The 23956-nt window shown below is 44.2% G+C and overlaps 1 protein-coding gene across 4 annotated transcripts in view; it reads right to left on the reverse strand.

Annotated features, from left to right (window-relative positions):
- Positions 1–15570: 15570 nt before the first annotated feature.
- The window catches only part of LOC137424368 (ETS domain-containing protein Elk-3), a 47433-nt gene continuing 39047 nt past the window's right edge, over positions 15571–23956 (reverse strand). For all 4 annotated transcript variants that reach the window (XM_068111757.2, XM_078775396.1, XM_078775395.1 and 1 more), the window contains one exon: positions 15571–20946. In XM_068111757.2, coding sequence (XP_067967858.1) covers positions 20851–20946 — 96 coding nt within the window. In that variant the 3' untranslated portion in view covers positions 15571–20850. The remainder of the gene's footprint in view (positions 20947–23956) is intronic.

Raw genomic sequence — 23956 nt, forward strand, 5'->3', positions numbered from 1 at the left:
ACACACCAAGCAAGCCGTTTGCTGATGGAACACACCTAGCAAGCGGTTTGCTGATGGAACACACCAAGCAAGCGGTTTGCTGACGGAACACACCAAGCAAGCCGTTTGCTGACCGAACACACCAAGCAAGCGGTTTGCTCACGGAACACACCAAGCAAGCGGTTTGCTGATGGAACACAGAGCAAGCTGCTTGTAAACGGGACACACCAAGCAAGCTGCTTGTAAACGAGACACACCGAGAAAGCGGTTTGCTAACGGAACACAGAGCAAGCGGTTTGCTGACGGAACACCATTTGTAAAGAAAATCACATAGGACTATCTTCACTGTTTCAGCATTTAAAATAACGACTGATGTTGAACTTGGCGAATAATAAATGCCAAGCAATCCCATGGTGCCAAAAATGTAAAACAATCAATGGAATGCTCCAATGGAATATGGAGCAACTTTATTGTTGCCAGTCATATGTTTGTTTAGCCTGGTGTTTGGCTCAGCGGTTCGGGTGCCGGCTTGGGATACCAGGATCCTGAGTTCTGAATCCCTGTCGATCGCTGAATTAACACCAGGGGGGTTGACTCAGCCTGTAATCCTTCTGAGGTCGGCAAATTGAGTACGGTACCAGCTTGCTGAGATGAATGATCCATTTGGGTATCCCGCATCGGAGTGGCAACCTGTCCAGGATTGTGCCCAATAGCCAGGGAAACTGCTTTGGCAGTCCTATGCATCGTCACGGTGCAATAAGGAATGATCATCATCATCATGTTTGTTTCGTGGTGTCATGTCAATTTCATATTTGTGTGCCAGAGACAGGACAGAGAGACTTGATGTCCAGTAGGTCCTCATAGTCCCCATCAGTCCTCCTCCCCCAACCCTGCACCCTTAATTCTTTCTTCACAAATTTTAACACAGACATCCCTTCCCAAATCGACTGCTATCTGTCTGTCATCTCCTGATGATTACCTCTAGACTAGGAATATAATCTCAAAAAATTACATGAGGGGTAACTGTTTGTTACAAGCTGTCACCCATGCTAGGATTGAACCATGACACCTCCTGAGCAATATTAGCCTGGATGACACTTGATATTTTGATTTGGGACCTCACAGTGGGTTATTTTGTGAAAGAGGTCAATCGCGAAATATCTGATTTTCTCGAAAATACAAAAATGTCAATAAAATGACCAATGACCAGTTACAAACTTATTTTTGGTGTCAAAATGAGCAGAATAACAATACATATTGTAAAAATATTGGTTTATACTATAATATCGGGAAATTTTACAAAGAATGGCAAAAAATACAAAAAATGCCGAATAATTATTTCGGTTTCACCGTAAACATATAACAAAAATTGCAATAACTTCACAAATAAACATCCCATGCATATGTTTTAGGTATCAAAATCATTCATTATTATTCCCTCACATAACAGTAACAGACAATTGGTTTGCAACTGTGAATAAGACTGATTAATTACAACAAACATAACCCACCCCCCATAAATGTTGTTGCAACAGTCGACTGTACCATGGCTTAACGATCGTTACATTCCCACCACAGCGTACGATTTGCTTTGCTTTTTTCATTACATATTTCTTGTTTATTCATTTTCAAATCGTCATGAATATCTATACAAATATAATATCAATTAAATATACATAATCCGTACATATTTGTACCATAACCACTAACCAGTTTGTGATATAATATATATCTAATGTTGCCAAAAGTTTTGTTTTGTTAATCATGTTAAATAATCTTGGCTTATCAAAATGGTGTCGGTTTTAGCTTCTAGATCTAACGTATTCTTTTGAACAGGTGCTGATCAGCAGTGGCGTCATGGAACCAGCAGCACACATACAGCCGAGAAAAAGAAGCGTGGACACTACAACTAATTGGAACATTTGCTTTATATGTCAGAAACAGTCTAACAAACCAACTAGAAAGCTTGGAAGCAACGGACTGGAGAGAGTGCAGCATGCACTGAGTGAGCGCAAAAAATACCAAGACTATGCAAGGTGGGACGTAGTGGAGAGATTGGAAGCTGCCAGTTTTCAATCTGTATCTGGTGACACTGAATTTGTTTATCACAAAGACTGTTATGGCACTTTCACAAGTGCTATGCATCTCAGTAGATTGAATTTTTTTTTTGAAACTTAGACCTCCTGTGCAGAGGAGGGTGCTTCGACCAACGCAGGTGACCAAGCCTCTCAGGTACTGCGAAGCAAGGCCAAGGCATTGAACACGGACCTGTGTGTTTTCTGACAGCAAACGTCCAAAGACAAGACCCGACTTGCAGCATCCCTGTCATTCTCTAAAAAGCTGCTTCTAGCCGCTCAGACTGACCCTCTCTTGAGCTGCAGATTGGCTTGTGTGAACGACCTCGTAGCTGGAGATGTACGGTACCATCTCAAATGTTATGTCAACTTCACACGAAAAGCTGGCCGTGAGCATGATCCAATGATGCAGCCAAACCCTAGGGAGATTTGTCTGAAAACTGTCGCACATGAGATTTCTATTGGCATCACCAAGGGAGAAATATACAGCCTATTAGATGTGTGGGAACGATACTCTGAATTGATGGCTGAATGTCAGGTTGATGCTGGAAGTTACAAGCAACACAGGACACATTTCAAGTACAAACTACAAGATCTCCTTATATTAAAGGAGAAATCGACTTCGTTCCGCAACTTGACCCACAAAAAGCACAATTGTTGTTCCCCACCGTACCAGCGCGAATTGTTGTACAGGCCTTGAAAGAGACAACAGATACAATAGATGATACAACCTCTGAAGGCTACGAGCATGGTTTGCGTGCAAGTCAATTTGTAGATCAGGATATGGAGCAGGTCTTAGCATTACACCACACAGCTCTACGTATAAGAGCAGATATACGAGACTCGCCCTCTTATAACGACTGTTCCTCTGTCAACGCAGACAACGCAGCTAAAATTATTCCCGAGAGTCTCTTCATGTTACTCAGTGTACTTCTGACAGGCGAGCCAGGAGAAACAGAAGTTGATGACACAACAAGGATGTTATCTCTCAGTATAGCCCAAGATGTTGTACATGCCGTCTCCAAAGGGAAAGCGCTGACACCAAAGCATGTTGGGCTAGAAATGACCCTTCACCAAGCAACTCGTTCCAAGGACCTGGTGAACATATTTCACAAGGCCGGACACTGCATCAGTTACAGTCAAGTTCAACGTGTAGATACCACACTAGCGCAGCACGTACTGGACAACTCAACGAAAAAGGATCAGTTTCCTGTCCCACCAAACCTTGTCGAAGGCCGGTTTCTCCAATTTTCTGCTGATAATATCGATATTATAGAAGAAACCCTCGATGGGAAGGGAACATTCCACACAACGCAGGTGATTACTTTCCAGAGAGGGGCGTCACAACACCACAGTGGACAAGCACTGCAAATGGGACAAGCAAGGTCACTCAAGGTACCAGCGGAGCTACAGCAGCTTACGCCTGCACCAGACTGCGGTGCATGTGCCCAGCCACGATTTGACACAGAAGTGAAGACTAATAGCTACACACCAGACCCAGACATGAAAAAGAGAGCAAACATCAAAGACCTTTCGTGGCTTCTTGTCCGACATTACAGCAGTCCAAATCAATCAGTTCCGGCATGGACAGGTTTCAATCAATGCGTCATCAATGATACACAAGAAACAACAACCGTGGGTTACTTACCTATCATCAATGCTCCGGCACATGAGAGGGACACCTTGTGGACAGTTATACTTCGTTGCTTACGAATCACACAGGAGCTGAACCCTGGCCAGTCCACTGTATTGACGCTGGATGAACAACTGTATGCGAAGGCAAAGGAACTGCAGTGGGAGAATCATGACACATGTAAAACTCTCTTTCTGCGTCTGGGGGGTTTCCACATAGCCAAGAACTTCATGAGAGCCATTGGGCAACACTATGCAGATTCTGGCCTTCAACAGATATGGTCCGAAAGTTTGGTGTATGGCGAGAACACAGCCCAAAACAACATGATGGCGGAATCATCCAACCGCACGACCAGAGCCCACAAGCTGACAGTGGAGGCACTCTGGCAGATCATGTGGCCACATTTCCTCGCATGGACACAAGATCAAGGGGTCGGAGAACAAGAACTACAACAACTGTCGGAAGAAGTAGCACAATCTTTGGATGGACTTGGGGATCTTGAACAAACGAGTAACCCATCTGAAGCATTGGGCAAACTGGAGGAAGCAGTGAAGGATGCGCATCTCCTTGAACTCCTGGAGCAGTATGACAAAACCTTATCTCAAACAGGTCTCTATTGGAGACACTACATGAAAATGGTATTGGTCTTGCTGCAGTTCATACGTGCAGAACGAACCGGAGACTGGCAGATGCATAAGTCAGCATTTATGGCCATGCTGCCTTGGTTTGCTCACTACGACCACACAAACTACACACGCTGGGGAGTGATATATGGTGCTGATATAAGTCAACGAGACAGTTCACATCCAGACGTCTACCAACAATTCATGGATGGTGACTTTGTTGTGAAATCAACATGCAAGAGCTTCAACCAAATTAGCACTGATCTTGCACTGGAGCACGTTAACAAAGTCGGGAAAGTCGCTGGTGGTCTGATTGGAATAACGCGAACAGACAGTGCAAGGGACAAATGGTGCCTGACATACAACGAGCGAAGCCGAATTGTTGACGAGACCACTTCAATGTTTGGCATGGCAATCGATGACACAGAGTATGCACCATCTGCGTACAAAGATGTCGGTCCAGCAAGAATAAAGAGGGACAGAGAAGATGTTCAAAAGCTACAGGAACAGTTCTCATGATTCCAAATATTTGACAGTGAGAGCAACTTAGGCGACGAGTTGACCTGTCTGATGACAATGGATGTTGCCCCTGAAAACATCAAGGACACTTTACTGACCACTGAAACCCATGGAGAATCAAAGATCAAAGAATTTGTGGAATCACGGATTTGCAAACAAGACGTCGGCTTTCATGTAAAATTGAAACAGTCACAGAGTCCTACACTGACGACAATGTACACACTAGAAAAGATGAAGGATGCTAGTCAAAAGCATCAAACCATCAAAGCAGACAGGCTTCTGTTCCAGCGGCTTCTTGTGGCACAGGACTCCGGACGTGATATAGACCTTAAAAGTATTCTGAGTCATGAACTAACATCGGTACCACTCTCATTGGCAGACACGGCAGGAAGCCTACGTCCGACGAATAAAGCTGCACTCGGGAAGATCTTGGAGGGTGGAGTAACTGTCGAGGTCCTGCCAGTGTCTTCGCTTAAGACATGTTTTATCATAGATGGTCAGGCATTGGTACAAGCCATTGGAAAACCAACGGGGGCAAAGTCATTTGGAGATCTGGCTGATGTCTTCAATGCATCAGTGTTCAGTCATTTCAATCAGCACTGCTCAAGAGTCGATGTGGTTTTCGATCGATATCGTGTGACATCAATCAAGTCTGGGACCCAGGAAAGTAGAGAGGGGCGAGTACGTTCTATCCGGCGCAAGATCGACAGCAGAAAGATTCCACTCCCTGCGAACTGGAAGCAGTTCATGGACTTACCAGAAAACAAGGCAAATCTGACCAACTTTCTCAGCGATCAAATGTGTGATCTAATACACATCAAATCAAATGTGTGATCACACATCTAATAGGCTGTATATTTCTCCCTTGGTGATGCCAATAGAAATCTCATGTGCGACAGTTTTCAGACAAATCTCCCTAGGGTTTGGCTGCATCATTGGATCATGCTCACGGCTCAATGTGTTGGTCGAAGAACGACAACTTAACTGATCTCTCCATACAGGTTGCTTCTGTCAAACCAGACGTGATCTGCTTAACAGAAACTTTCCTCCTTTATGATGTCTCTGATTCCATAGTATCTCTCCCGGGCTACTCCCTCCTCCGGTATGATAGACCTGAGCCTCGTCCTGGAGGCGGGGTTGCTATCTTTATCAAAAACTCTCTTCCTCACTCGCCCTGCACTGCACTCTCTCCACCTCACCCCCAGGAATACCTCTGGCTACGGCTTCCCCTTCGCTCCCACCTCTTGTTCATATGTGTGTTGTACCGTCCACCAAACAGTGATGACTCCATCTACATCTCGCTGTCTGATGATATGGACCAACTTCTATCTACTCATCCCAACTCTCTCTTCCTCATATGTGGTGATTTCAACTGTCATCATGCCAGTTGGCTGGGTGTGGGTACCTCTCTCACCAGCCATGGCTCCTCAGCAAAGGACTTCTGCGACTCACTGGGACTGACACAATCTGTCAATTTCCCGACCCGGATCTCAGTCAACGGAACATCTTCTCTTCTGGACTTGGTTATGACTAACTTCCCTGAAAATGTCTGCTGCTCTTCTTCTGCTCCGATCGGATCATCTGATCATGTCCTTGTTAAAGTGGACATCTCTCTGACCATCCTCAGGGAGCCTGCTCAGCGTAGACGAGTCTGGCATTTCACTCAGGCCAACTGGCACGGTCTTCAAGCAGCCATCAATCATCTGGACTGGTCTCCCATCTCTACCACCTCTGACATCAACTCATCCTGGGAATTCTTCCAAAGTAAATTGCTCTCTCTCATGCACAGATTTATCCCATCTCGTCTTCAGTTGTCATACCCTTCCTCCCGTCCATGGTACACGGAATCTTGTGGTGAGGCTGTTGCCCAGAAACAACTTGCCTTCGTCTCCTGGAAAGCAAATCCAACGGAAGGAAATCTCATTTCCTTTCACAAAGCCCGAAACAAGTGTGTGTCCACCCTCAGGAGAGCCAGGAAACAATATCTCTCCGTTCTCAAGACCGAACTCTCTTATCTGTCTCCCTCTTCCAAATCCTGGTGGCGTCTGGTCAAATCCGTTTCTGGTGTTTGTTCCCCCTCCATCCCCTCCCTTACCTCAAACGGCTACACAGCTGACTCCGCACGTGAAAAAGCTGAATGCCTCAACTCTGTGTTTGCCTCTAAATCTTGTGTCCCAAACCCATCCCTCTCTGTACCCACCATACCCAGTCGTACCCTGCTGCTCCTGGACTCCGTGTCCTTTCCTCCTGACAAGGTGGAAAAGTTTCTGTCAACCCTCGACTCTGATTCTGCAACTGGACCCGACGGCATCAGCCCACGGGTCCTAAAATCCTGCTCTGCTGCTCTATCTCACCCTCTCTCTGTTCTCTTCACCCTCTCTTTTGCTCAAGGTCAACTGCCATCTGCTTGGAAATCAGCCAACATCACCGCTTTGCACAAAAAAGGTGCAAAAACAGATCCTAGCAACTACAGACCAATCAGCCTTCTCCCAATTATCAGCAAAGTCATGGAATCCATCATTGCTTCTGATATGAAATCTTTCCTCTTCTCCAATGGCTTGATCTCTGATCATCAATTTGGTTTCAGACCAGGTCACTCTACTCTGGACATGCTGCTTCTGCTGTCTCAACAATGGATGGAGGTCCTCAATGCCAAACAGGAAATTAGAGCTGTCTCCCTCGACATATCACGTGCCTTCGACACGGTCTGGCACCCCGCTCTGCTCACCAAACTCTCCTCCTTTGGTATCCATGGAAATCTCCACGCATGGCTGGCGGACTTCCTCTCTAGTCGTCGTCAACGTGTGGCCCTGAATGGGTTTCTCTCATCTCCTCTTCCTGTTCAGGCTGGAGTTCCCCAAGGCAGTGTTCTGGGCCCCGTGCTTTTTCTGGTCTTCATCAATGATCTCTCTGACTCTCTCGAAAATCCTCTCTATCTCTTTGCTGATGACTCCACTCTCTGCCGCTCCATTCCTCTTCCCTCAGATCGGCAGTCTGCTGCCTCCTCACTCTCTGAAGACCTGGACAAAATCACAGACTGGTCAAACAAGTGGAACATGTCTTTCAATCCTGACAAATCTCACACTCTTACTATGTCTCTCCGAAAAGATCGACTGGACAACCCTCCCATCTACTTTCTCAACAATCCTCTCCAAGAAGTTCTGTCGCTCAAGATTTTGGGTCTCACTATCTGCCATGATCTTTCTTGGGAAAACCACATTTCCAAGCTGGCCTCCAAAGCCAGTCGCCGACTGGGCATCCTCCGTCGTGCGAAGTCCTTCCTCGGCACACCTGAGCTCCTCACCACATACAAGGCTTTCATCCGCAGCTCAATGGAATACTGTTCTCCCCTATGGGCCGGTGCTCCTGCCTCACACCTAGCTCGGCTTCACGCTGTTGAAACCAAAGCTTTCAGAATTATTGGAATCTCCCGCGATGAAGCTATCTCTGAGGGCCTTTCACTCACTCACCGCAGGCAGGTAGGTGGTCTTTCTGTCTTCTACCGACTCCTCTCCGGCCTTGCACCCCCAGCTCTCTCTGTGCTCTGTCCCCCAAATATTCCTACAGGTCGCACAAGATCTGCCAGCAACCCTCTGATGGTTAAACTGCCGAAATCTCGGCTCTCCGCTCACCTTCACTCTTTCATTCCTCTTTTCTCCCGCCTCTGGAACAAACTCCCTCACTCCCTTCAATCCCACTCCTCCCTCCAGGTCTTTAAAACAGCTGTTCACCACCATCTCCTTTCTTCCCCCATCCAAAACCTTGATCTTTTCTACCCCCGCTAATTCACCCCAGATCCACCTTGTTTGAAATTCCAACTTCTTTCCTGGAAGTCCTGGCAGTGTCCATATGTTTTATACCTCTCCCACTGCCCCCTTCCCACGCCCCACCCCCCCCCAAAGCCCTCGCCCTCTCTCAGATCTCTCGATGTCTCCATGTCTCTCGGTCCCTGCTCTCAAATGTTGTGTTTGTGTCCTTCCCCCTCTCTCCCCATCTTGTCTACCGCTCCCTATGTTATATGTTTTATGTGTCGGTTTTTTTTTTCTGTGTGATTAATGTTCGCTCTTTCACGAGCCTCGACCTTGTATACAAAAAAAAAAAAAAAAAAAAAAAAAATGATGTTGGAGGCAAAAAAGAGCCGACCCACTTGTGAGTCGATCACTGCAGGTGGGTTTGAGGAAGAAAGCAAAGTAGCATCGTCACTGGGGTCTGATGTTGAACAGCTGCAATCATCTCACGAGGAGGCCGATACACGTGTAATAGTGCATGCCAAGGCGGCCTATATGGATGGATACGAACGGATCATAGTCTCGTGCAGGGACACCGACGTATTGGTACTGCTCACACACTTCGTGGGACAATTAAGTGGAGAGCTCTGGATGAGAGCTGGCACAAGGCAGCAACGGCGTTATGTGGCTGTGCACGACATACAGTTGACACCGACCATGCAGCATAACATCCTGGCGTACCATGCGGTTACAGGATGTGACACAGTCAGTCAACCAAGTGGACACGGGAAAAAGACGACATGGAAGGTATTCCAGCAACACGGAGCATTGCTTAATGACCTCGGACGTGGCACACTGTCAGAATCCACCATACGGAGTGTGGAAGAGTTCTTCTGCCGCATTTACTCACCAGCTTCGGACGAAACTAACATCAACGATGTGCGATACCGCATGTTTCAAAAGGGCACCAAAGACCAAGAAAAGCTTCCGCCAACTCGAAAATGTCTTGTGCAACACATCAAACGCGCACACCACCAGGCTCAGGTGTGGTACCAGGCAGATGTACCAATCCCTGAAATCGAGTCGCCCATTGGAAGTGGATGGTACGAGAATGCTACGAGGAGACTACACCCACACGTCAGTGTGGACGATCCTCTGCCAAACGAGTTCACAGACATAGCCTGCTGCAAGTGCAAAAATTGTGCAACTGCCAGATGCTCTTGTAGGGCCAAGAACTTGAAGTGCATAGCTGCGTGTACCTGTAATAACGGAGTGTGTCACAACCCATACAGTGTGGCAATTGAAACGGACTCTGAGTGACTTAAACACGACATTCTTTTATTTCATTTCATGTACATGTAAACTTGCACATATGCAATTAGCAGCATTTTCAGTCCATGGTTACTTGTTTATATGACATCAATATCATGTTCTTACAAATATTACCGGTCAGCGAATCTTAAGTTTCACTAGGGGGGTGGGTTATGTTTGTTGTAATTAATCAGTCTTATTCACAGTTGTAAACCAATTGTCTGTTACTGTTATGTGAGGGAATAATAATGAATGATTTTGATACCTAAAACATATGCATGGGATGTTTATTTGTGAAGTTATTGCAATTTTTGTTATATGTTTACGGTGAAACGGAAATAATTATTCGGCATTTTTTGTATTTTTTGCCATTCTTTGTAAAATTTCCCGATATTATAGTATAAACCAATATTTTTACAATATGTATTGTTATTCTGCTCATTTTGACACCAAAAATAAGTTTGTAACTGGTCATTGGTCATTTTATTGACATTTTTGTATTTTCGAGAAAATCAGATATTTCGCGATTGACCTCTTTCACAAAATAACCCACTGTGAGGTCCCACATCAAAATATCAAGTGTCATCCAGGCTAATATTGCTCAGGAGGTGTCATGGTTCAATCCTAGCATGGGTGCCAGCTTGTAACAATCAGTTACCCCTCATGTAATTTCTGGGCCCCTTTTCAGATAATATTCCTAGTCTACTCTGCCACCTTGTGTTTTCACACCTGTTTGTCTGTCTGTAAGAGGGATATGTCAAAAAGTAGATGGATTCGGACAAAATCTGGTGGACGTTTCGGTTGTGGGACAAGGATATTTTGGTGAATTGAGATTTTGGTGAAGATCCAGATCCAGAATTTTTAAAGTGATTCTTCACCATTGAGAGATGGGATCAAAAACGATACGGAGCAGGATATTTCAGAAAGTTGCGGAACAGTTATGCCAAAAGTAGGTGGATGAGTTGGGATAGGTGACAAGAAGAAGCAGATTCGATTTTGGTTCATGTCCAGATACAGATCCGGCTTATCAGTGGGATACAAAACATAAACTGTTCAAACTGGTGGAGGTGTGCGGTCTACCTGACTACCTTTATAATTAACTAGGGCATGCCCGTACTATATCTATATCTAAAATTATATCCCCCCCCCCCTCTATTTACATGAAATGGTTTGGTCCAAAGCGAACGGCTTGCGAGTACGGTGACAATCCCCCCCCCCTCTATTTACATGAAATGGTTTGGTCCATTCGCAAAGCCAAAGCGAACGGCAGTTACGAATCGCAGTTACGATGAATCGCAAAGTAGTTTTAATTAGTTTTAAAACATAGTTTAACGCCAACATAGTTTGCCAACGTGAAATAAATGAATACGCTCTCAAATGTGCCGTCCGAGGCAGAGTCTGTTCGGCACGTTCGGCACACGTGATAGCTCGCTGCTCTCTGATTGGTTGAATCGTTTTTTGGACATAGCTCGGTAACTACTTGTCCGATTAATATGAAACCTTGAAAAGGCACATCCTCGGGTCCCCAGCAATATACCTGGCAAGTTTCAAGTATATCGGACCGGTAGTTGTCGAGAAACAGCGGTCGCATACACACACACACACACAGACAGAGATTAGTGGAATTATAGATAGACTAGGGCATTGCCCGTACGTGGGTGCCCGTTCCTTGCCAAAAAAAAGGGCATTGCCCGTACGTGGGTGCCCGTTCCTTGCCAAAAAAAAAAAAAAACGCTACCCGTACGCTCTACCCCGCCCGTACGCCCGTAAACAAAAAATAACAACGCTCTTCGCTTCCGCCCTTCGCTCTGACTGAATTGGGAGAAATAATGCGCATAAGAAATCGAATTACGTACCGTAATGGCGGTCAGCTCGTAACGCGCACACTGTCCGGAAGTTCGCATATCGCATATCTATCTATCTATCTATTAATGCCCATTTATTCAATTATCGCCAACGTATTTTGGCTTTTTGCAATTTAATCGCAAGGAAAAGTAGAAAGAGAAGAGGGAAAAAAAGAAAAGCCTTGCCTTGCTGCAAACAGCTGCTGCAAACAACAACAACATGGAAGGCTGCACTGTCCGGAAGTTGGCATATCGCAGTTACGATTATTTTAGTGTTAATGGCCAATTATTCAATTAGCGCCAACGTATTTTGGCTGTTTGCAATTTAATCGCAAGGAAAAGTAGAAAGAGAAGAGGGAAAAAAAGAAAAGCCTTGCATTAACGCATTAACGCTTGCATTGCATTAACGGTTCGGCACACGTGATAGCTCGCTGCTCTCTGATTGGTTGAAGCGTTTTTTGGACATAGCTCGGTAGGTACTTGTCCGATTAATTACAAACCTTGAAAAGGCACATCCTCGGGTCCCCAGCAATATACCTGGCAAGTTTCAAGTATATCGGACCCGTGGTTGTCGAGAAACAGCGGTCACAGACAAACACACAGACACACAGACAGACACACAGAGATTACTGGCATTATAGATAGATGAGGCTTTCGGTGAGGTTCCCACTGGAATCCTATTGTTCTTGTTATGATTATTATTCTTAAACGTGCAAGGTTAGACCTTTATGGATCTAAAACCTTTAGGTTTAAAAAACTAAAGGTTTTAGACCTTTAAGTTTTAAACCCCTAAAGGGGCAGATTTTTTAATGCCGTGAACAAACGTTGGAACATCACGGGTGATGAAGGTTGTGGTGAAGTTTCATCGAAATAGTGTTTGTAGTTTCAGAGGAAAACGCAAATTCCTATTTTGGGGGAGTCAAACCTGGATCCACTTTGACCCCGGCAAACCCCCTTACACCCCGATTTTTTTTTAATGCCGTGAACAAACTTTGGAACATCACGGGTGATGAAGGTTGTGGTGAAGTTTCATGGAAAAAGTGTTTGTAGTTTCAGAAGAAAAAGCAAATTCATATTTTGGGGGGGGTCAAACCTGGATGCACTTTGACCCCGGTAAACCCCCTTAGACCCCCAGTTTTTAATGCCGTGAACAAACTTTAGTCACAACACAACAAATATCATTTGTGCCAAATTTGGTCGCAATCCCATCGGCGGTTTCGGAGAAGTTTCAAGTGTTTACGGACGGACGGACGACAACGCGCCATCGCATAAGCTCACCCGAACTTCGTTCCAGGTGGCCTAAAAATCGGGCCGTGATGGTAGACTGGGGGGTTGCCCCCCAAAATAGGTATTTGCTTTTTCCTCTGAAACTACTCACACAATTTCAAAGAAACTTTTCCACAACCTTCATCACCAGTGATGTACCAATGTTTGTTCAAGGCATTAGAAAAATTGGGGTCCGAGGGGGTATATGGGGTTGGGGGAAGAGGGGGTTGCCCCCCAAAAATAGGTATTTTTTTTTCTTTGTTTGTTTAAAGTCTTATGATTATGTTAGTATGATTCTACATGCTGCCCTGTCATCTAGCAACCATTGAAATTGGTTTAAATACCTTTAGTCAGTGCAGTACACTGTTTATTCAACCAGGTCAGCAACAGTGGTATTGCCCCGATGTTTGCATCATTACCTTCGCAAAAGCGGAAGGTTATGTTTTGATCGCTGTGTATTTATTTGTATGTCTGTGTGTGTGTATGTTATTCGCATAACTCAAAAAGTATTCAACCGATTCGCATGAAATTTGGTGGGATGATAGGTTATTATCCGGGAACCATTTGATTAGATTTTGGAATCGATCGGGTCAAAGGTCAAGGTCATGAAAAGGTCAAAATCGTCTTTTTACCATAGCGCGGTCAATTTGTGTCCAATTTGTATGAAACTAATGCCAAAATGCTTTGCTACACAGATCTTGTAGTCTTTTATTTTGGCAACAAAAGTAGCTGCGGCGAAGGTATGCGCTCTACCGAGTGCCCGTTCTAGTTATTTTTGTTTTTGCAGTTTTGACTTACATTGGCTGCCATTGCATATGATGTCATAAACTTTAAACATCTTCTTCTCCAGAACCGCTAAACGGATTAACACAAAATTATAGAATTCTGATCACCTAACCGTGGGGGTAAAAGTTTGCGAAATAATACGTCACCGGTCACGTGGTTTGGCGGCCATATTGGATTTTAAAATAAAACTTCAAAAATCCACTTCTCTGAAACCGCTTATGCGATCGATACGCAACTTAAAACACGTTTACATTCTGATGGGGGAAAATATTTGCAAACTATGACATCATCAGTCATGTGCTTTGGCCGCTATCTTGAATTTAAACATAAAATTAAATAATCTTTTTTCTGGAGTACATCTTAACCAATCAATGCAAAATGTAATACGCGTCGCGTGGACGTAATGTAAACGGAATGATCAACTCCCCATGAGGAAAGAAAGTTTCTGAACGATGAGATCCGTCACATGGTATGGTGGCCATCTTGGATTTAAGGAAAAAGTATTTGAAAATCCATATCTCCAGAACCACGCAACGGATCAATCCTAAAATTCTAAAGTATGATTGACTAAACATGGATTTTTTTTTTTTTTACAAACTATGACAATCAGTCACATGGTATGGCGGCCATCTTGGACTTAAGGGAAAAAATTGAAAATCTATATCTCCAGAAGTGCTTAACTGAAATCAATTAATTAATCCAAACCAAAATTTACAGACATGATCGACTACCCATGACGATGATGATGTCATCAGTCACGTGGTTTGGCGGCCATTTTGCCTGGAAGCCTATCATCACCGCTCACAGTTCTCGTTTTGTTTATTCTCCTTCGTCCCCTTTATTACTTACTCATCATTCACAGGTGACAGGCCGTATTATGTCACCAGGCTCAAAGCCGTGTCCTGAGTGGATGTTCTTGGACACCAAGTCATGGCCTAACACGGACATGCTGGCCAATCGGGCATCACTAGGCCTCACTATCGCCCAGGATCTCTCAGGAGCCGGTCACCTCACAAAACTGTCATCCAAAGGCAGCCGCAGACTGGGTGGCGTCTGTCGTTCAAAGTTTTTCTTTAAAAAATAAAAAAAAAACGGGTGGTGAAAACACGAACACCTAAAAACAAGGCCGATGTCCATAGTTCATCACATCAGTTGCTTCTAGAATATGTGGAATTAAAGCTCTCAATATTATTGCCATCTCTCACCGCAAGCCTGAAGCACAAGGCCTGTTGCTGTCGCATCACAGACAGGCTTTGTTGACTTATTTATTTATTTTACTGCCTCTCCAGTCCAGCTCTGCTCTCCCCGGCCTCGAATCTTACACAGTGACCATATACATCCTTCCAGTGGCCTACTCCTGATGAAACTTCCAAAATCTAGGCCGACTATAAACTTGCTGTTCAACTTTTTTTAATTCCCCTTTTCTCGCATTTGTGGAACTACTTTCCCCGAGACCCATTAATCCCACTTTTCCCTTTCGGAATCCAAGCAGATGTTGCACTTTCGGAATCCAAGCCCTGCTCCTTCATTCCCTTACCGGTCATGGACCGTTGCTGTTAATCTGCCCCCAATGTGGCTTTTCTTCACCCCAATATTGCATTGGGGGTAAGGGGAAAGACCCCGACACTCTAACGCTTGCGGTGGAGCGATTGGCAGACGATGGCTTCCATATTGCAATTGCTTCTCAAAAGCAGCAAATTCTGTTTGAAATCTCGAGATGCATCATCACTTCATTTTTAAAATCAGAAAAGAAGCACATTAGAGGAACACTGAACCGAGTCGGCAACAAGGGACACACAAAAACAGTTTAGCAAGAAATATAGTCATTTATTGTTTTGGTACAAATACATGGGAGAGAACGGAACAAAAAAAAAATACAAATCTAATATTTATACAAACTAATTCAATAATAAAAAAGAACATTATATACCTTGAAGTTTGAAAGGATAAAAGTTTGACTTTTATTCCTTTTAATAACATGCTCCTGCGAAAAGCGTTTTGTATTCAAACAAACACGAGTTATTGCCTTTCTTGGTTATGGTGATTTGCTGATCCTGGATGTTGTGGTCAAATCCCAATTTTCAACTATATTATATTATAAATTATATATCTTTTTTACTTTACCCCTGATAATGCCAAGCAGCTACCCATGTTAAAAAGCTTTTTATTTTTAACCCCCCCTCCCACCCACCTCAAGTACACCTGTTGTGCCAAATCTGGCCTACGCATCCCAGCCAATTGCCTAGAAAGAAGTGCAGCCACACAGGGAATGCCACATGACATATTCATCGGCACAATTTCCTCTGTGTCAATATCGACGCCATGGAGCCGACGGGATAGATAGCTCGGAGACAGTACGCTCACGTTAGAGATCTCTCACCTGGGTTCATTTCCGGGCATGACCGGCACCTTGGTCGTTTGCAGGAAATGTATCGATGGTTCAGAGGGGACGTTAATCGGGCCCGGAGGACGTCGAAGACCCCGCGTTCCCTTTCAAGAAGTAGGCCATTTCCAAATTCTAAAATTTCTGCTCTGACCTAAAGCATCGCTGCATGTCACTTGGTAATGATGCAACCAGCAGAGCAAAATTCCATTCAGATACATGCATTTGCTACGTAGATCGATTGACATGTTTCTCAGGTACCAACACCACGTTGGACCGAAATGTGATGGAAAAGTTGATAAACCCAAACCTCAAACAAGCATCTCGCCGGGACGTTAAAAATCGGCAGAAAAACAAGGAATCAAATTCTGATCCGATGATCCCGAACAGCAGAAAACTAGGAAAGAGGACCAGGGTTCCGAGTAACAGCAAATCTATGGGATAGCCTTTTACAAATGGCCTTTTATATACAATTCAGGAGCAACGATAAAAAGGAACGAATTGAGCACGAAATTTGAGTCTTCGGTTCAAGAAGATCGTTACGACATATCACTTGGAGAAGATCATCGACTAACATGGCAGCGCGCACGTCGCTGCAAAAGGTCAGACATCTTTCTGTCGCCCTCCGTGATTAAAGATCAATGTTACGTACAGAAACCATACAACGGAAAAGATAAAACCGACTTTAGTTAAAGTTCACAAACGTATCGGTAAGTGTTCGACGGGCAAGTGCATACTTCAGCTTTAAACAAAACAATCAAGGTGTACAACAAAAGCAAAAATGCACTAAACATCAACAAATGTGCAGTTTCTACATCGAATTCCCTTTAGGAACGAAAAGCGATGAAAGGGAGAATCTCTGTGCACACGCACAAATAAATACAGGATCGCGCCGCACGCACAAACTCCTCTCCTGTTTAACACAAGAGGTCCATATAAAGTTTGATTCGGTCCTTTCAAAGTTCAAATGAACATTTAATTTCGAGTAAACTGAAAAAACGAAATGATTGCCTTTCAAAGTCACATTCCAAGTAGCCTGGAGCCAAAGCTCTTACAAATTTAGTGCTCAATAAAGGTTGCTTTGTATAAAATTACATCTCAAAAGCTCATTTCCTTTTCAAAAATCTAAAATGCATTCATAAACCGTGCTTCATGACGTCACACGTGGAGAGGTAGAGACTACATGTACTGGTAGAGCCAGTGATTTCCCGTTTCCAAAAAACCTAAATTCCGTTTTAGAAAATAAATTTCATTTCGTGGTGCCTGGAAAAAGAGGAAATTATTTGTACACGCGTTGGAATCATTAGTTATAATTTTCCTCGAGGCTCCGCACCTAAAATCCTCTGGGTGGTGTACTTTGCCATCAGGGTGACAGAAACACGGGGAATAACAGTATTATAAAATGTGGAGACCGGACACACGGTCTAAAACACTCAAAAAAAAATTCATCTTGATTACGATGTCCATGTACGATGTCTATGTACGCTCACCCACAAACAAAATTCGTACGCGCTTCACTCTGTACATTGACATAAACACACCCAAGGGGTTTTGGTAATTATTTTTGGCAATCTCATGTGTACTTCGAGCATTTTTCACCATTAAAGGTAAGATTTCTCCAAAAGTGCATGCATGCCCGCACGTGATGTCCGACATTTTGTTTTCACCGGTGATCAGTTTCAGGTAATATTTTCAACAAAGTTGGGCGACTTTCACACGGAATTTCCTGATGATTGCGCATCTCCAGACATTGCCTGACGGAATTCTATTCAGTATTTACTACCTGGTGTTGGGCTAGCGGCTAGGGTGCCGGCTTAGGATCCAAGGATCCTGGGTTCGAATCCCGGTCGATTGCTGAATTAACGCCAGGGGGGTTGACTCAGCCTGTCATCCTTCCGAGGTCGGCTAATTGAGTACCAGTTCACTGGTAATTCCCTGTTTGTCGTTAAAGGCGGCAAAAAGGGTTGGCGTCAGGAAGGGCATCCGGCCATAAAACATTGCTTCAAAAAGGGGACCGAAAAACAACAACAACCACTGTTCCCGAAAAAGGCCAACCCCCACTTTGTGGGGAAAAAATGGCCTCTAAAGGTGGTTTTTTAAATTTACTACCAGCAACTAGATGGTATTCATAGAATACTTAGCCTGCACAGTCAACTTGGTGTGAGCCAACTCTTCTATTTTTGAACGTTTCTTTTTTTTTGATCCAATATGGCTGCCAGACCAGGTGAGGGATGACATCATAAATTTATATTCTCTAAATAATTGTTGCATAGATCATGCTCAATAAATTTCAAACTCATCAGACTAAGCGTTGTCCCTGTCGAATTATTACGTCATAATTATGGCACCAATGACGTCATCGTTAACACCACCTATTCCCCATATGGAGTTATTTACAATGAGCCACGTTTCAATTTTTAAAATGCTGACACAGCACACTTTACTTTACTGAAATGGACACAAATGTTATATTTTCGTCAAAAATCGTCGGAATTTCGCCAAATCTGTTTTGGTCGTGTGTTAATATACCTCAGCGATTGACAAATCTGAAATCAAAATTTTATTTGAGGTCAAAATGACCCCGTGAGGTCGCTCCGTACTTTGCCTGCTCGTCGTGGTGTGGCAATTAACTGCATGCCCACCATAGGAGACTTCTTCTTCACGCAATAACAACTTCTAACTTCCAGACTGTACATCCAATCATCTTGAAATTTTGTATACTTGTTACACTTCATTACCTCTACTATAATATAAAGTTTTATGTCGATCAATGAAGCGGTTCAAGAGTTATAATTTTTAAAAGATTTTTGTTTAATTACTTATATCTGCCAAACGTCACCTATCGCAAATTCCAAAAGGTCATTTTAGTAGACTGATATGCTGAACACATCTGTGAGGTTTCCCCTCGATAGGATCAAAACTGAGGGAGGAGCTAGGTTTTAAAAGTTTATGCTTAAAAACGTCATAACTCTGAAACAACGACGCATGACGACATGCTCGCTGACTTTTGTTCGTCATGGGATTGTGATTCTATCTGCAAAGTTTGGCCTCGATCTGTTCAGTCGTTTTGGAGAAAATTGGATTTTAGTGGTTTTTCAGGCTTTTCACTCAAAACAATATGGCGACCGAACCACGCGACCTACGACGTCATTATAATTTTATTTCTGCATCAATTTATACTGAGAATATGCTCAATAAATTTCATCCTGATCGGATAAAGTTTTTTACTTGTCGAATTATGACGTCATAACGGCGGCACCTATGACGTCATAATTCACATCTGTTATTCCACATGGAGAGTTCTTTGCAGAGACCTGTCAATTATTTATGTGCAGCAGTTTTTGAGATATAGAGGTGCATTTTTTAAAGTTTTTCCAAGATGACGCCCGTACCACGTGACCTGTGGCGTCATAATATTCACGAAAACATTATACAGGAGGCCCTCCTATGGTGAAAATTTCATGTCAATCGGACCAACGGTTACCGAGAAAATGAATTTTTAAAATGCAGACACGCACGCACGCAAGTACGTACGTACCCGAATGCTTAACCCTGACTTTCGCTTCGCGGGCGCAGGGTAATTAGTTGTGGGAATCAAGTCGGGAGAATCGCGTCCACAAAAACAGACAATACCGTGAATATTTCATTTCTAATTCCCCCCCAATCTTGACTTTGTCACCTACGTTGTTTTTCTCCGTAGCAGATTCCGTTTTCCGTTTCAAGTCACCGATTCGGTGAATTCCATCCTTTTTCCACGATCGTGGAAAATCACGGGCTCCATCCGTAAGAGCAAAGAGAACAAGCCGATCACAGAACTCGACAAATTGACCAGAATTATCATTATTATACATATTAAATCAGGTGAAATCGAATAGGAATACATGGACAATGTGCCGAGTTGAGAGCGTATTCCAAGACACGATCAGCGTATTCCAAGACGTAAAGCAATTGACACGTATCGCTTCAGCAGTGAATTCGGTCCAATTTCCCCGTTCCCACACTAGGCACAAGACACATGGACAGCCGGCTTTTAAGGACATTACTCGTCGGTGATGCGGAAGCACCGTTATGCCACTTCTGTACATAATGGCTTTGTGGGATCGGTTGATGGAATGTCTGAATAGCAGCAGGATGCAAAGCATGACAAGAGGCGGCAGACATAAAAACATGGCTTTGGAACACACAAACGGGACGAATCCGAATGCCGGCGAATTTTATCAACAGCGGACAAGGTGCACCGCATCTCCAAAGGCTTGTGGTTTTGTCCAGAGGCACAACGTGGTATCCTGAGGATTCATGGATAAGCAAAACCAAAATCCTCACAAGGAAGGAAAATGTAGGATAACGGTCGGGGCATTGGGAGGAGAAGGGAATGGGAATGAACACACGAGTCACGTGAACGTCCGACATGTTCGTCTCGCACGTCAAGCAACACATTCAGCATAACCTGACTCGGTCCGATATCCCAGCATCGTTGGATTAACTCATTCCATGTCACACTATCCAAAACGAACTCGCAATCAACCTGAGGGATAACTTGAATGAAGCGGCACAGGGAGCTGCACGCGGATCGGGGTCAAGATCGCAACAAGTTGGTGAAGGGATTGCAATAAAAATGTGTTAGCGACATGGTCACCGGAGCGAAACGATGGAATCGAAAGCAACATCAGAGATCAAGGGTCGCTTCACGACCTTGAGGATGCTCAGTTTTTCTGTGGTCCTGGAGAAAGGACAACTGGTGTAGAAAGACCATCTAGGCTGGTGATGGGGATGATTGGTGTTGTACCTGATGTGGGGAACTGAAAGACAAGGGAAGGGAGGAAAGGAATAACAGCAGAGCGTGATGAAGGGTAACATTTGAGGATCGACACCAATTAGCAGTTTCAGCAACATTTATTTAAACAAGCGTTACGCCTAGGTCCCCCGTCGTTGAAGTGATGTGAGTTGACAAAGTGGAAGACGCAAGGTGGCCATCTTGGATTTTGACGTGGCGACCCAATTTTCAATAGTGTTCTCCCTTATGCGTAGATACACCCACACACCAGATTAGAAGTTAGTAGTTCGTTTATTGTCCCCTGTCGCACCGCGGAGCGAAAGGGGGACTATGGTTTTCCCCTCCGTCCGTGTGTCCGTCCGTCCGTCCGTCCGTCCGTCCGTGCGTGCGTGCGGGCGTGCGTAAGCGAAGGACCGCATTCGAATTTGGTGTGTGGGTGCAACCCACGTCAAAATCCAAGATGGCCGCCGCCATGTATGTCTGATGCCATGTATGTCTGAACCTTGTGAGCGAAATATCTCGAAAAAATAACCGAAGTACCAACTTCTAATCTGGTGTGTGGGTGTATCTAGGCACAAGGAAGAACGCTGTTTAAAATTGTGTCGCCACGTCAAAATCCAAAATGGCCACCACCATGTATGTCTGAACCTTGTGAGATGAATATCTTGAAAAATAAGCGAAGTACGAACTTCTAATTTGGTGTGTGGGTGTATCTCGGCATAAGGAAGAACGATATTGAAAATTGGGTCGCCACGTCAAAATCCAAGATGGCCGCCACCATAGATATGTCTGAACCTTGTGAGTGAAATATCTTGAAAAATAAGCGAAGTACCAACTTCTAATCTGGTGTGTGGGTGTATCTCGGCACAAGCAAGAAAGCTGTTTAAAATTGGGGCGCCACGTCAAAATCCAAGATGGCCACCGCCATGTATGTCTGAACCTTGTGAGATGAATATCTTGAAAAATAAGCGAAGTACCAACTTCTAATTTGGTGTGTGGGTGTATCTCGGCATAAGGAAGAACGCTATTGAAAATTGGGTCGCCACGTCAAAATCCAAGATGGCCGCCACCATAGATATGTCTGAACCTTGTGAGATGAATATCTTGAAAAATAAGCGAAGTACTAACTTCTAATTTGGTGTGTGGGTGTATCTAGGCACAAGCAAGAACGCTGTTTAAAATTGTGTCGCCACGTCAAAATCCAAGATGGCCGCCGCCATGTATGTCTGAACCTTGTGAGATTAATATCTTGAAAAATAAGCGAAGTACCAACTTCTAATCTGGTGTTTGGGTGTATCTCGGCACAAGGAAGAACGCCATTGAAAATTGGGTCGCCACGGCAAAATCCAAGATGGCCGCCGCCATGTATGTCGGAACCTTGTGAGATGAATATCTTGAAAAATAAGCGAAGTACCAACTTCTAATATGGTGTGTGGGTGTATCTACGCATAAGGGATAACGCTATTGAAAATTGGGTCGCCACGTCAAAATCCAAGATGGCCGCCTTACGTCTTCCACTTTGTCAACTCGCATCACTTCACCGACGGGGGACCTAGGCGTAATGCTTGTTTTTCAAGATATTTCACTCACAAGGTTCAGACATATATATGGTGGCGGCCATCTTGGATTTTGCCGTGGCGACCCAATTTTCAACAGCTTTCTTCTTTATGCCTAGATACACCCACACACCAGATTAGAAGTTGGTACTTCCCTTATTTTTCAAGATATTCCGCTCACAAGGTTCAGACATACATGGCGACGGTCATCTTGGATTTTGACGTGGCGACCCAATTTTCAATAGCGTTCTTCCTTATGCCTAGATACACCCACACACCAGATTAGAAGTTGGTACTTCGCTTATTTTTCAAGATATTCCGCTCACAAGGTTCAGACATACATGGCGTCAGACATACATGGCGGCGGCCATCTTGGACTTTGACGTGGCGACCTAATTTTCCATAGGCTTCTTCCATATGCCTAGTTGCACCCACACACCAAATTAGAATTCGGTCCTTCGCTTACGCACGCACGCACGTCCGCACGGAGGGGAAAACCATCGTCCCCTTTCGCTCCGCGGTGCGACGGGGGACAATAATCGGAAGTTATAGCATTTCGTTTGCGGAAAAGGGGAGAGACTTACATTGAGGCCTTAGATGTTGTGTCTGTTCACGTTTAATTTCACAAAACATTATCCTGTATCAGGTGTTTGTTTAACAAAAAGAATCACTTGACCATTTACCCGCAAGGTAAGGAAAGATTTTACTTTGAGAAACAGATAGGTTAACGTGTCTTGTCTTATGATGTTCTCCTCTGTAAATCAGGGTTGGTTCCCGGGCAGTGGTGGGGGTGACGTCACGTTCCCCCAGGGGGTGGAGAGGGGACGGGGGTTGAGCAGAGAGTTGAGAGAGGGACGTTCAGATGTTGGGAGGAGGGGGTTGAGGACTAGGGGTGGGCTGAGGGAATCTTGAGGACTTAGAGTGGGGAGGGCACTTAAAGACAGAGTAGGGAGAGGGTTTAAAGACATGGGGTTGGGAAGGGGGGCTGTGAACCTGGAATTTTCTTTGCCAGGGCCGTGCGCGATTTCAACATCACTGTAATGAATATTGTTAAGTTGTTAAGTATGATTTTTACAGATGAAAATTGATGATTTCAGAAGTTTGACCTCGAGTTGACCTTTGACCTTTTGACCTCAAAAATAGTTGGTTTCCAAATTCAATGATGCACAATGCAAGTGCTGTTTAATTTAAGTCAGTCGAATGTAAAACGACAATTTTATAAATTTGACCTCAAGATGATCTTCGACCTCAAAATCAATAACCTTCTTCCTTACGACCAACTCTACCATCTGGTGAAGTTTCTTGAAGATCGGTTTAAAATTGTGACCTGTAGGCGGTTGACAGACAGACAAACAAAACAGACAAGAAATATGTCTAAAATAAGTTGTTGGCCTATGATGACCTCAAAAATACTTGGTGAACTCGAAACAACAAATATCCCCAAAATGCTTTCCTTCTAGCATAAATGATATTACAATG

Source organism: Myxine glutinosa, chromosome 4 (genome assembly GCF_964187855.1).
Source record: "Myxine glutinosa chromosome 4, kmMyxGlut1.1, whole genome shotgun sequence".
NCBI classification, from domain to species: domain Eukaryota; kingdom Metazoa; phylum Chordata; class Myxini; order Myxiniformes; family Myxinidae; genus Myxine; species Myxine glutinosa.